This window comes from Lepidochelys kempii, chromosome 4 (genome assembly GCF_965140265.1).
Source record: "Lepidochelys kempii isolate rLepKem1 chromosome 4, rLepKem1.hap2, whole genome shotgun sequence".
Lineage (NCBI taxonomy): Eukaryota > Metazoa > Chordata > Testudines > Cheloniidae > Lepidochelys > Lepidochelys kempii.
Window position 1 is genome coordinate 80,290,964 of NC_133259.1, and position 15,766 is coordinate 80,306,729.

At 38.6% G+C, this 15,766-nt stretch overlaps 1 protein-coding gene across 34 annotated transcripts in view; it reads right to left on the minus strand.

The window, feature by feature from the left end:
- SORBS2 (sorbin and SH3 domain containing 2) overlaps window positions 1-15,766 on the minus strand; it is a 450,872-nt gene that overhangs the window by 57,691 nt on the left and 377,415 nt on the right. For all 34 annotated transcript variants that reach the window (XM_073341803.1, XM_073341830.1, XM_073341822.1 and 31 more), the window contains one exon: window positions 9,376-9,490. In XM_073341803.1, coding sequence (XP_073197904.1) covers window positions 9,376-9,490 — 115 coding nt within the window. The remainder of the gene's footprint in view (window positions 1-9,375; window positions 9,491-15,766) is intronic.

Below are 15,766 nucleotides of genomic sequence, written 5' to 3' on the forward strand. Positions count from 1 at the left end.
CTAGTGAGCTGCCACCTTGGCCAACACATCTGGGACTAAAATGAGGATCTCCAAAGTTAAATACATGAGCTGCTACAACTTGAGCTAAAGAACCAAGGCTCTGTAGCTCGGGGCTGTAAAACCTCATGTCCTCTGTGGATTGGCACTGAATGGGACCCTGTACCACACACCTCAGTGGTATAAAATAGCTTAAAGGAAACTGTCCAAGGAGCAGAAAAGTAAGTGACAGAATTCTTCATCCAGCATGAAAAAACAACAGTCCAAAATACTGGCAGCTCCAGTGGGATAAATTTATTTTAAACTTTGTTTTTTAAAATACTTTCCAAAGGGTATTGGATTCTTTTGTGCAGCCTAAAGTGCTCTGTCATTTGGCAGAAAGGTACAGCATACTCTTAGTTTAAAGTTTCTGAAATACATATGATTGTATTTAAAATGTAGTAATGTGTAGCTATAGTATGCCAGTTTATCATATATCATAAACTAACGTCAGAGGGGTAGCTGTGTTAGTCTGGATCTGTAAAAGCAGCAAAGAGTCCTGAGGCACCTTATAGACTAACAGATGTAGTGGAGCATGAGCTTTTGTGGATCATCCAACGAAGTGGGTATTCACCCACGAAAGCTCATGCTCCAATACGTCTGTTAGTCTATAAGGTGCCACAGGACTCTTTGCCACTCAGAAACTAACCCAATGCCTGCCTGAAGAATGATGTTGGTGATTCAGTAGGCAACACTGCCCTGAATCAAGTTGGAGCCAATGTCTCAATATGATGTTATGGGGCATAGTTAGGTTGACCATATTTCCCAAAGGGAAAATGGGACACCACATGGGGCTAGCCCCTGGCCTGAGCTGCTTGCCAGAGCCTTGCCCCCCGACCCCACACAGGGCTGGAATTGCTGCTTGCCTGAGCCCTGCCTGCCCCCCCAGCCCCACAAGCCTGGTGCAGGCATCGCTGCTAGCTCAAGCCCTGCCTACCCTCCACCCAAGCCCTGCCTCCTCTCCTGCATGGGGCTGGCATCACTGTTCACACCCTCCTCCCCCAGCATGTTCCTCCACACCCCACTTTTTTTGACAAAAGTGGGCATTTGTCCTCTTTGCTCTTGCCAACTGATCAAGTTGGTAAAAGCAAATGGGACAAATGCCACTTTTGTCAAAAAGTCGGGACAAGGCTTACAAAAGGGATGGGCCTAGCCAAAAATGGGACAAAATACAACATGGTTTTACAAAAGGTAGATCGTGCCAAACCAACCTGATCTCCTTCTTTGAGAAAGTAACAGATTTTTTAGACAAAGGAAACGCAGTGGATCTCATTTACTTAGATTTCAGTAAAGGCATTTGATACTATGCCACATGGGGAATTATTAGTTAAATTGGAAAAGACAGGGATCAATATGAAAATTGAAAGGTGGATAAGGAAATGGTTAACAGGGAAAATACAGCGGGTCCTACTGAAAGGTGAACTGTCTGGCTGGAGGGAGGTTACCAGTGGAGTTCCTCAGGGATCAGTTTTGGTACCAATCTTATTTAAACTTTTTATTATTGACCTTGGCACAAAAAGTGGGAGTGTGCTAATAAAGTTTGCAGATGATACAAAGCTGGGAGGTATTGCTAATTTAGAGAGAGACCAGGAAATCATACAGGAAGATCTGGATGACCTTGTAAACCGGAGTAATAGTAATAGGATCAAATTTAATAGTGAGAAGTGCAAGGTGATGCATTTAGGGATTAATAACAAGAATTTTAGTTATAAGCTGGGGACGCATCAATTAGAAGTAACGGAGGAGGAGAAGGACCTTGGAGTGTTGGTTAATCATAGGAGGACTATGAGCCGCCAATGTGATATGGCTGTGAAAAAAGCTAATGCGGTCTTGGGATGCATCAGGCGAGGTATTTCTAGTAGAGATAAGGAGGTGTTAGTACCGTTATACAAGGCACTGGTGAAACCTCACCTGGAGTGCAGATGTGTGCAGTTCTGGTCTCCCATGTTTAAGAAGGGTGAATTCAAACTAGAACAGGTACAGAGAAGGGCTACTAGGATGATCCGAGGAATGGGAAACCTGTCTTACAAAAGGAGACTCAAGGAGCTTGGCTTGTTTAGCCTAACCAAAAGAAGGTTGAGGGGAGATATGATTGCTCTCTATAAATATATCAGAGGGATAAATACCGGAGAGGGAGAGGAATTATTTAAGCTCAGTACCAATGTGGACACAAGAACAAATGGATATAAACTGGTCATTGGGAAGTTTAGACTTGAAATTAGGCGAAGGTTTCTAACCATCAGAGGAGTGAACTTTTGGAATAGCCTTCCAAGGGAAGCAGTGGGGGCAAAAGACCTATCTGGCTTTAAGGTTAAACTCGGTAAGTTTATGGAGGAGATTGTATGATGGGATAACATGATTAATTGATCTTTAAATATTCATGGTAAATAGGCCCAATGGCCTGTGATGGGATGTTAGATGGGGTGGGATCTGAGTTACTACAGAGAATTCTTTCCTGGGTATCTGGCTGGTGAATCCTGCCCATATGCTCAGGGTTTAGCTGATCGCCATATTTGGGGTCGGGAAGGAATTTTCCTCCAGGGCAGACTGGAAGAGGCCCTGGAGGTTTTTCGCCTTCCTGTGCAGCATGGGGCATGGGTCACTTGCTGGAGGATTCTCTGCTCCTTGAAGTCTTTAAACCACGATTTGAGGACTTCAATAGCTCAGACATAGGTGAGAGGTTTTTCGCAGGAGTGGGTGGGTGAGATTCTGTGGCCTGCGTTGTGCAGGAGGTTGGACTAGATGACCATAATGGTCCCTTCTGACCTTAGTATCTATGAATCTATGAAAAAGGGACATATGATCACGCTAGGCATAGCGCTATTTTTTTCATGAAAAAGAATGCTGAGGTCTTGACCATTTACAGTAATTAAACATCCCATGGCAGTTTTCTAGCAGAAATTCAAAGGGTTTGATTTAATCACAACAGATCACCAATCTTGATCTGTTGAACAATTAAGAGCACTACTGAACTATCTAGATCTAGGTATTTATAAGATATTCCTATAGCACCTGAGCACTACCCAAGACTACAGATTTATTCTCATAGCACTCCTCAGATGTAGGGGAAATGTTATTCCAGTTTTACAGATGGGGAACTGAAGCCCAGAGATAAATTACTTGCCTATATCACGTACCAGAGAAGGAAGTGACTTCAGATCTCCTGAGTCATACTCTTATACTCCAGTCATAAGATCATCCTTCATCTCTATAATATTTATAGTTCAATATTACTATGGGCAATCTGCTGTGATTCAATACAACATACCTTCCAAGACTTTAACAGAAAAATTACATTGAATTTGGCTTCGTGAATTGCCCAGTCCAGATTTGCTACTTTATTAGTCTTGAAATAAATGTCTATTTTAGAAGAGCACACAAACTACAGAAGTCTAGTATATGATAACTGAAGAGAGATGAAGACAGTACAAAGGAAAACATCTGAAAAAAATCATGAATGCAGAGAACTAATCAGTAGTACTTCCTACTCTTCAAATTACAATATTTGGACTATTCCATTTTTTGCACACCTTTTTGAAACACACCATGATTCTGAACTAGATAACCTGGGAAAAAAGTAAAAAACTACTGGTTTGTCCTCATTCCCATAGCCTAAGGGCTTGTCTACGCAGTGGGGTAATGTGCTCTGTAGGAGTATGATTGCTAAAGTGCACTTACTGTGCATTAATTGGGCCATGTAGATCCTGCTGGTGCTCTAACACAGTGCTGTTTGAAAGAGTACTATGTTAAGGTGCACTAGGGAACCTTTAGTGCACAACAGGAGAGTCTGCATGGACCAATTAATGCACATCATGTTAGAACGTTTTAGAAAACACACTTCTGTAAAGCACATTACCTCATGGCGTAGACAAGCCCTGAGTTACACTATATTTAAGACAGAAGAGCATTTTATATAGATTTTCATACCAAAGAGGGCATTTTCCTTAAAGTCACATTGACATATGGAGTAGCCTAACAGTTGGTTCAGGAATTCACAGAGTTAACCTACAGTGAATCAGTGTGTCCTGGATAACAACATTTCCGGCTACACCAACAAAGAAGTCAGTGGTGTTCCTTACAGAAAATGGATCAGTCAGACACTTTGGTTCTATGCTGCATCTCCTGAAACAGGGCGGCCAGAGGGGGCAGTGTGGGGCCACGTATGCCAGCCCAAAGCAGCTTCAGGGATGGTCTTCCAGACTGTTATGACTCACCAGAGCAGCCCATAGGGATTGAGGTGGAGGCCAGAATCTTACCATTCCTTCTCGCCATCCTAAAACATCTTGATTTAAAAACAAACAGAAGGCTGTATTTCTGTTTGTTCAGAGAAAGCTGGAAATGACAGATTTGTCTGGAGTTTCACAGTCTTTGAATTGTTCAGGACACTTATATAATATCCTGCGAAGAATAGCATGAGTACACAAAGAAATAGAATAACACGAGGCTTTCTCCATGCGGGTAAGACACATTGTTTTGTTTACATATTCAGCAGCAGAGGGCACCATATTAAACCAAAAGGGCATGATGCAAGTGGTGCAACTATAGCGAACATGGTTACAAGTTTTTTGTTGCAATCATAGTGAGTTTGCTGGACGCTGAGCTCTTCCTCTTTTCAAGTACTGAATAGAGCTTTGGCCATATGACTCCCACTGACTATAATGGGAATCATTTGTCTGAAAAGTCTGTTTGGGGCTTTGAAAATGTACATCTTAAACTACATCCTGCATTTCCTGTGTTAGGATCGTATAAGGCCAATTGCTTTCACCTGGCTGTCAGTACCCCTCCCCCACTGAACAGATCTTTTTTCTTTGTTCTTCTCACTAGGATTCATAGAAGGGTAAATCTATTTTAACACAAGAAAAGAAATTTTGGTTTTGTCTCCTAAACTAGGTTTGAATAGATCCAGGGGTAACAAGGACATGTAAATCCAAGAAGAATGCTATTCCCTTTATGACATGCTAGTTAACACAGATAACACTGAATACATTTTTAATTACTTATAGCAGGTTGAGAATTTCTCCCACAATGCATAACGATTTAGGAAGACTCTTTATTCTTGTGGCCTTTACAAAGAGTATTCAGCACAACATTCTATCAATGTATTCAAAACACAGGAAAAATTAATGGACAATATGGACTGCATTTTCAAAAGTGGCTCCTATATTTTCATTTGGAATTTTGCCTGGGTGACTTTGATCTACATAAACATGCATTTACAGGCACAAACCACGTGTATATGTGAAAAGTGTGCAGTTAAATAGCTACTGACCCAATTTCCTTGTACAAAAATCCAACATTCTGTGGATGGATATTCAGAGGCAAGGTTGAGGTCTCTTTGGAAATATGGCCAGTGTGTTTATCATGACTTTGTCTTAATTTGCCCCTTCTATTCTTGGTCCCTAAAAGGAATCACTCTACTTGTTTTCTTATGGCTGTTTTGGCTCCAGGTCCATTACTGGTTGGTTAGTTCTTGTGTCTTTGTGACAACAAAGCATCTCTTTAATGAGTTAGAGAGCTGAATTTCTAATTCCAGCTTCAAGGAATTTAAAATAACATTCCTGGTTGATACAAAGGACCATTCCAGTTCAGACGCTGGTTTTGTGTGTTCTAATAACAAGCTTGTAAAGTCAGAGCCAAACAAATCTGAACGCTGTAGGTAAAAAATCATACCCAAATTTCTCCACACAGGCACAAAAAAGTTTACGGCTCCTTGCTGTTACTGCTAAAGGACATATAGTAATACTTTTGTATTTCTGTCCATATTAAGATTAATGAGTCCTCTTGCATATGAAGTCAATGTGAATTTTGCATTTAAAACAACTGCAAGATCAGGCCCATTGTAAAAAAGTTCAGACTTGAAATTGATCTAATGTGAAATTATCAAACTCTGGTGTTGCCCTTATATAATATGCATTAAATACCTACTAAAAATCTACCACTTGTCACATCAAACATTTTTATAAGCACCTTTTTGTAGGATCACCAAAAACTTTCTTTGCTGGCTTTATTGCAGATGTAGACTAATACCATGTTCCTAGGCCTGGCATAACATCAGTGATGCTGGTGTACAAATAAGCAAAGAAAGTCACCTTTAGTTCCATTAGAAACCTGGGAAAATATATTTGCCAAATGCAAAAGGATTAATTTGGTAGAGAACAAAATTTTAAGTTTGTAAGAGTAAAATAAATCCGAAGTATTAAATACTAATTAACTACCTTATTTTAAATTCATAAGTAAGTGATAATTCTATGTATTTATTAGGCTACTGAATCAGATACTACCTTACCTGGTATTTAGCTGCTGGGAGACTATTCCACAGCCTAATACGTTTCACTGTCAAGATGCTTTTCCTAAAATTCAGTCTTTTATTTTTCTTTAATTTCATTCTGTTGCTCCTAGTTATACTCTCCAAAGCAGCATCCTAAATAATTCCTCTTCCTCCTCATGGTTTATACTCTTCAATATTGGTAGACATCCTCAATAGTCTCTTACCAAGCTATGCATATTCAGTCATTTTATCTTTACTCATAAGCCAATCTGCTCCAATCCCCTTATCATTTTTGTTGCTGTTCTCTGGACTCCCTCAGCTTTGTCAATATCTTTCTTCTAATGTGCCTAGAATTGAAAGCAACATACCAGGTATGTCACAATAGAGTCACACAGAAAGGACCTATTACCTCCCTCCTTTGTGATGTGAGGCTGCTGCACACATGATGCTGCAGCCTTAAATTGCATTGGCCTTTTTTGTATCCATAGCACATAGCAAATCAGAAATGATTTTGTAATCTATCACTCATATATCTTTTTCAGCATTACTGTTTCCCAGGCTGCTCCCTACCATTCAGTACATGGCTTTTGAATTATTTGTCTGCATACATATTAATTTGCATTTTTCCAAGATGAATCTCATTTTGTTATTTTCTTCTTATGTTTCTAATCTCTCTAGGTCTCTTTGAAATGGTCACCATTTAGTATCATCTGAAAATTTCACTAGCATTCTGTTCACTTCCTCTTCTAGATCACTGAGGAAGATATTGAATGATACTGAACCTAACATAGATTTTAGCAGACTCTTCTACTCTCTTAACTTTGATACACTGCCATGTATCATTTTCCTTTGTCTAGTTTTTTAGCCAGTATTCAATTGAATTTGCCATGTAAGATTTAATGAATACAGTATACAATGCTTTAATTAAATCTAAATGTATTGTATATTGCATACTGCCTTTCCTTCATCTATTAATATTGTAATTCTGCCAGAAAAGCAATATATTACTTCATGTAACTTAACTTTTATAATCAATAACAGTTACTCAGTGGAAATTTCTAAACTGATGTTATTCTGATAGCTTAGCACTGTGTGAATTTAGAATCTGCTCAAAAGGAAGCCATCTTAGGGGCAGCACACTGTATTTGCTACTGTATTTTACATAAATTCCTCATTACTATTTTGAAAACTGAAATACATAGCATTGAAATGTTCCCCTCCCCTGAATTTATTAATACTGTAGTTACACTGTCACATTTTGAGAACACTTGCTGTGCAAAGAGATGATTGCCTGTAACTACATCAGCCATGTCTGATCTTGCAACCTTTGGAGTAGTTCACTGACTTGCAAAGAGTCTGTATAAGGATTACTTGTGAAAGAAAAGGTTGCACGATTAGGCCCCAAATCCTCCCCATCCAATCAGAAAAGAGGAAAGTTTTTCTACTGGAAAAGCTTATTTTATTTGCTTAAGAAATTTCCAGCAATGGTCAAATATTTTTAGATAAAAAATCTTATTTTCTTAAAATCTTAAAACTTATTTAATCATATCTCTATTAAAGTTGAAAAATTATATTATCACATTCCTCAGCATTGAAGGCCCAGTATGAAATTACTTATTTATTTTTCATACCAGAAAATCAAATTTATTAGAGATGTGTGTCCTCACATGAAATATCTCTAATTTTCAAAAAGTCAGTTTTTACCTTCAGCCTGCCACCTCTCACTTGCTGAAGACTGTCTTCAATTGAAAAGGTTGGTAAATGACCCTATCCATAATACAGCCACTGTGATAGAAAAATCACTCAGCAAAAGTATAATTACTTTTTCACAGATTTGTAAATTCAGCTTGACAATAAAATTACCAACTCTCATAAGTCAGGGACATTTTGGTAAATCATTAGAACTAGTAATTAGTTCAGTCAGTTTAAATGGCCTGTGCTGAAAAGTGAAATTTCCCTTTGAAAGAAAGTCCCAGTTCTGTAAGAGCCCTATTTCATGGAGTCACACAGCTTGCTATAGAAGCTAGTTAACTGGACCCACATTATTACATAAACCATAGAGAAATATGATGAAACAGAGCCATCAGTGCAATTATTTAACATACTGTTGACATACTATATATGCCACAATCCATGCATGCGATACATTTATTTATTTTTCGATTAATAAAATGAGACCTCTGAATTTATGTATAATAATACTAACATAATAATTATATTATAATGTTATAATACTAATATTATAATACTATGCATAATAATTACATAAACTCCCCCTTAAAACATGACTCCATCAACCATTGCATCTCGCAGAAAAAAGATAACATGATATGCATCAATCTCCATAAATGACGGGGTATTGGAACACTACCAGGGTACAGTAGAAGAGCTGGTTGCATATGCCTTTTCAGTGAATGGAAACTTAGATTAGTGATAATTTTGCAAGCATTAGATTTTAGCCTTATTAGACATGCTTGTGAGGAATCTCACAACTACAGACATATGGCTCAGAAAACAGCAATAAAAATTTTTTAGTCACAGGTTAGTGTACAGGCAACACAATGTTCTTGAGAGGATACCATTAGGCACATATCCAGACAACACAGTGTAGGATTTTTTTTCTGGACTATCTAGTGACTTACCACCACAGGCAGGTGCATAACTCCTATGTTAATCATATGTGTTGATAAAATTATTGTAACCAGGTGACAAACTGAGTGCTGGATATGCATTCAAATTGCAACAAGTAGTTTCCATGGACTTACATCTAACATGTGAAATCTACAAGGAGGTTAATTTCTCACAGTGATTCTTTGACTTCTTTTTAATGTCAAAGAAGCTAAATTAACAAGTAAATCAACAAGTACAAGTAAATCAAACCAATCCCAAATTATCTACACAACCATCCAGGAGGATCAAGGCAGAATTTTCCATGTGAGCTGACCAAACTCCAAATACAAAAGTGGATATTCAATACTAATTAGTTATAATTTGCAGTTAAAATAATAAGCACAAATTTAACTCTCACTAAGCCTTTTGTTGTGGGAACACGTTTCATATACACCTCTTACCGGTCTTTCATGTTCAAGAATTGATGACTTTCCCGGCTCATATTCAAAAATACTTCTTGGTTCAGAACGGAATTTGCGGGTATCTACTTTTCTGTCAGGAGGATCCCAGTCATTTCTAAATAACAAACATAAACAGTTGAGCGGGATTGTCTTTTCCACCAACACTGCAGCTCTGTAAAAGGCATATACATATGTCAGCAGTTACACTGCACCATACAACTTGCTCTCTCTTCCCACCCTCAATCATGAAAGTTACAACCAACCTCACCAGGTTCCGCAATGACAGAAAACATGCAGATTTTAGTCTACTGGATGTGGATTTTATTCTACATTTTTAGTACATACTAGAGATAAAATCCTGTTTGTCTTACTCACACAGTTAGTCCATTGACTTCAAGGGGCTATTCACAAGAGGAAAGAACAGGATTTGGCCCAAAATGCATGAATAGAATATTAAGACAAAGACATAACCCTCAAAGGGAAGGAATATGAATTAAGCAAAGCTTAGCCCCCGTAACTTACTCCATGTGTCTATGCCTGTGTCTACACTGGCCTTTTTCTTTCCTACTATTGCTAGCACTGGTGCGGCTTTACTGGTGATAGCAATAGTGGAGATGCTAGCGTAATGTTTGTTCCACAGTAAATCTGAAATGTATATAGAAAGGTTTTTATGCATTTGAAATGTACAATAAAAGTAGTAAACATGACTAAATCCCCTCACAATATTATTATAGATATTGATATCAATTATTGATATACATTTCCCACCACTGTTGTTCCATATGTCATAGCAATGGTGGGAGTGGTAATGTAGACAGGATACAACCAGTATTTTTACCACTATACTGGGTGTATCAGCTCTGAGCAGGTTGAGATGACACAGTAGTTAAAATGCTGGTGGCCATCAGAAGCATTTATTGTATCGTACATATAAATCCAGTAAAACTTAAAGACGCTTTAATTGTATAGGTAAATGCTAAATGCTTTAGTCACTGGACAAAGCTTTCACAAATATATACTGATTAAATTACATAGTTAGCAAAATGTTTCATGCTCGATAACTTCAGGAACAATATTTAAAGAAAATAGTATAATGGATGCTCTGTATGCTGATCTATAGCTGTATTCTTCTCACTTGTTTGTGTCCAGATACACTGTTCAACTGGAAGTTTGCTTAATCAAATAAATGATCATTTCAGTTCATCTTTATAAGCTCTTCAGGTCAGGCACCTTGAGTGCAATTCTGGTCCTACTTATTCAATGGGAGTTGACTTCAATAGCACCAAGATTTCATCCATTATCTTCATAACTATAAATTGCCTAGCAGCTTGTTGGTGCTATCCACTAAAAGAAATCACTTGTATTCTATTTTAATTAGTTTCTTATATTGCATCCCTCACCATAATATCTCAGCACTTATTTGGACTACATTTCATTCGTGGTTGTCAGCTAGTTGTTATAATGGCAGGAACTTTCATTTCAGGGCAGTTTTTGCCATCGCTAGCCTTATTGTATTTAGGATGACTGCAGCCTACGTGTCTTTTTAATTAGAAATGTGGCAAATGGCCCACCAGTAACTCATGGGGAAGAGTCACTGGTAATTGCTGCATGTGTTCACAGTAAAAGCTAGCAAACCTTGGTAAATTATGTCAGCCTATGTTGCATCATATGATGTGACATAGCTTGAAGTGACCTGACATTAAGCAAAGCACATGTCATGTTTTATCATGTGCTTAAAAAAAATATCTATACAGTAGCTTTTCTGTTGAAAGTACACAGCACAGGTATGTTTGCAGGAGCAAGTGCTGGGATTCAGATATCTCTGCTGTTGGATTATTGTACATTTCAAGCAAAGTAAAACCACCTCGTTCACTTACTGTATATTTTAACTGGGAAGAAATTATGGTTTCAGAGCAGAAAATTGAAATTATACCTCCCAAGAATGTGTTCTGTATAGGCTGCATTTTATTCAAAATAATTCAGAGAATTTAAGTCATTTTAAAGACTAAAAGATGCCATTAAAATTTACATTCATACTCATTTTACTTCATTTACAATTTTTAGCCCTTAAACCCTTATGTGCTGTGACTTCTTCTGTTTAACTGATAATGTGAAGCATACCATATCTTGCCTCCCAGATCCAAAGATGTTATGCATGTGGACCCTAAACCTTCTTAGGTGAGGGTTTAAATGCTTTGGTTTCATAGACAATTAAAAATCTCCTAGTGGCAAGAAAGACTCACTCTTTTAATGCTGGTGCCATGGCTGACTGGTCATGAGTACACAAAGCTAAAGACTTCAGAATTCCCCAATCTGGAGAACTTGGATTTCTTCTGTCAGTCTCATCATCCACAAGATTAAAATAGAGAGGTGACATATCCAAATTAATGCTGGAATGGTTTCCTCCAAGCAGAATGAATTGCAAGAGACCTTGGTTCCTGGCTCCTAAAAGGATCTTCACTCTATCTGGCCAGGTGGCAGGACTATCACCGCAACTCCAGAATTTGGGTAGAGGTAAGCGGTTCTGCATTTCTGTACGGCATGCTAACAAAAGCCTTTGTGAGGCACCTACACTGTAATCGCTAGTAGAGGTTCTTATCCTGCCCTAGCCAACCAGACCATGGCAACAGCCATCAAGCTTAAACAATGTATCCAGTTCTGGAAAAACTAAGGCCCTAAGGTACAGAAGACAGACAGGAAAGCAAAAGCAATTTATTTTCACCTGATATAAGACATTTCTTAAAACAGAAACCAAACCAATTAAACTTGGGTCCAAGTGCTTACTCCTGAGTGGTTCATTCGCGCTATTAAAATCATTATTATATGATCACAGAATATTACAATATTATGAGATTAAAATACATTACATTCTACTCCTTGCTCACACTGATAATAGAGTAAAACAAATTAGTTATCTTTTAGAAAGTATTTATATACAGGTATTTTGAAAAGCTGCAATGATAGGATCAATTGGTTGAATGTTCAAAAGCTCCTAATTTTCTTTTCCTACAATACATTCAGTAGATTACTAAGGGATTTTTTGTTTGATTGTTGTTTTTCAAATTCAGTGTCTGATAAAGTTTATTATTCATTGCATAGCATTCCTTTTATAGATATAAAAGACATTTCCTGCTATCAACAAGACAGAATGGGCCAAATTCTGCTCTCATTTATATGGTGCATGCAAGATACTGGAGGTTGCATCCATAACTTGGAGCAGAATTTGGCACATTTTGTTTTCTTAAAACGCATTGCTGTTAATATTTAGAAATAGTTAATGTAAAACTGGATTTTGAAATAGTACTTGCAACTGTGCTGAAATTTCTAGGGTCTGCATGTATGAAAATAAAAAGTTTGCTCCAGCACTGGAACTTGTAATTGCAATAAATAGTACAGCACTTTTCATTTAATCTGATCTTCTTTGACTAAAGGGAGAGGGGATTCTTTCCTGAACTAACAGGATTTAGCTCTTGGGGGGGCTGAATATTAATTCCAACACTATGATTTGTGCTACTGCAGCAAGAGAGGCAGGAAAATGGGGAGAAAATGCCCAAGTCCCTTCAATCTGAAACCCTTCTTCTGCTTCAAAAGAAGAGATAGGGAAAGGGGGAGGAGGATATGGAATTTTCCTCATCATGTCTCCAAAGATGTGCCCCACAAACATCTCAGATGGGTTCACACAGCTTGTACTATGGGGCTAAAAACAGCCATGTAGACATTTGGGTTTGGGCTGGACCTCTGAGTCCCACCCATCTCACCTGGTTTCAGAACCCAAGCTCCAGCCTGAATGGGAACATAGAATCATAGAATCATAGAATATCAGGGTTGGAAGGGACCCCTGAAGGTCATCTAGTCCAACCCCCTGCTCGAAGCAGGACTAATTCCCAGTTAAATCATCCCAGCCAGGGCTTTGTCAAGCCTGTTATTGTTCTTCTACAAACATCTACAAAGCTGTTTTTAGTGCTGCAGTGTGAGCCTGGTGAGCCAGAGTCTGTTGACCCAGGCTCTTAGACTTGCCACCACTGGTGATTTTTTTGGAGTGCAGATGTACCCAAGGTCTCAAACTACTTTTATGCATCAGCACAAAGTCATAGTGAGAAATGGTCACTACAGCTTGGATCATTCTGAAATACAGGAGGCAGGTCAGTTCCATGGAAAAGAATGGATGTTCAATATGCTTTATAAGGTATCATTTGCACAAGACTTCCTAGGCTCCTTAAATACCAGTGCCAGACAAGACAGCATCAAGCATGGTGCCCACACTGGAACAATAACATCATTTAATATCTGAATGCCCCATTGAGTCATGGCCTTGTTCTCATAAGAACATAAGAATGCCATACTGGATCAAACCAATGGTCCATCCAGCCCAGTGTCTTGTCTTCCGACAGTGGTCAATGCCAGGTGCTTCACAGGGAATGAACAGAAAACGGCAGTTTGAACTGAACAGATGATCCAGTCCCAGCTTCTGGCAGTCAGAGGTTTAGAGCATGGGGTTGTGTCCATGATCATCATGGCTAACAGCCATTGATGGATCTATCCTCCATGAATTTATCTCATTCTTTTTGAACCCGGTTATAGTTTTGGCCTTCACAACATCCCCCGGCAATGAGTTCCACAGGCTGACTGGGCGTTGTGTGAATAAATACTTCCTTATGTTTGTTTTAAAGCTACTGCCCATTAATTTCATCGGGTGACCCCTGGTTCTTGTGTTGTGTGAAGGGATAAATAACACTTCCTTATTCAATTTTTTAATACCATTCATGATTTCATAGACCTCTATCATATACCTCCTTAGTTATCTCTTTTCTAAGATGAACAGTTCTAGTCATTTAATCTCTCCTCATATGAAAGCAGTTCCATACCCCAATTTTTGTTGCCCTTCTTTGTACTTTTTTCAATTCAAATACATCTTTTTTGAGATAGGGCAACCAGATCTGCAAACTGTATTAAAGGTGTGGGCATATCATGGATTTATAGTGGTATTATGATATTTTCTGTCTTATTATCTATCCCTTTCCTAATAGTTCCTAACATTGTTAGCTTTTTTGACTGCCGCTGCAAATTGAGCAGAAGTTTTCAGAGAACTATCTACAATGAATCCAAGATCTCTTTCCTGAGTGATAACAGCTAATTTAGACCCCATCATTTTCTATGTATAATTGGGATTATGTTTTCCAATATGCATTACTTTGCATTTATCAACACTGAATTTCATCTGCCATTTTTTTGCCCAGTCACCTCATTTTGAGATCCCTTTGTAACTCTTCAGTCAGCTTTGGACTTAACTATATACATTTATTTTGTATCATCTGCAAACTTGACACCTCTGGTGTCTTTTTTAAAAACCAGAGTTACATTAGCTATCCTCTAGTCATCTGGTAGAGAGGCAATATGTACACTATCACAGTTAGCAGTTCTGCAATTTCATATTTAATTTCCTTCAGAATTCTTGGGTGAATAACTTCTGGTCTGGTGACTTATGACTTATGACAATAAGTCTGGTGACTTATTGGCCAAGAAGGCCAATGGCATTTTGGGATGTATAAGTAGGGGCATAGCGAGCAGATCGAGGGACGTGATCGTTCCCCTCTATTCGACATTGGTGAGGCCTCATCTGGAGTACTGTGTCCAGTTTTGGGCCCCACACTTCAAGAAGGATGTGGATAAATTGGAGAGAGTCCAGCGAAGGGCAACAAAAATGATTAGGGGACTGGAACACATGAGTTATGAGGAGAGGCTGAGGGAGCTGGGATTGTTTAGCCTGCAGAAGAGAAGAATGAGGGGGGATTTGATAGCTGCTTTCAACTACCTGAAAGGGGGTTCCAAAGAGGATGGCTCTAGACTGTTCTCAATGGTAGCAGATGACAGAACGAGGAGTAATGGTCTCAAGTTGCAGTGGGGGAGGTTTAGATTGGATATTAGGAAAAACTTTTTCACTAAGAGGGTGGTGAAACACTGGAATGCGTTACCTAGGGAGGTGGTAGAATCTCCTTCCTTAGAGGTTTTTAAGGTCAGGCTTGACAAAGCCCTGGCTGGGATGATTCAACTGGGAATTGGTCCTGCTTTGAGCAGGGGGTTGGACTAGATGACCTTCTGGGGTCCCTTCCAACCCTGATATTCTATGATTCTATGATTCTATGACTGTTTCATTTATCAATTTGTTCCAAAACCTCTTCTCTTGACACCTCAATCTGGGGCAGTGCCTCAGATTTGTCACCTAAAAAGAATGGCTTAAGTGTGGAAATATAAAAATTGTCAATATTTAGTCATCTTCCTTCATGTAATGTAATTGAATGGGACTCTTTTTCAGTTGACTATTTCTCTTCAGTTCCTGCCTGTACTTTATCAACTTCTATCCAGTCCTATTTACTAGGATACAGGATATCCC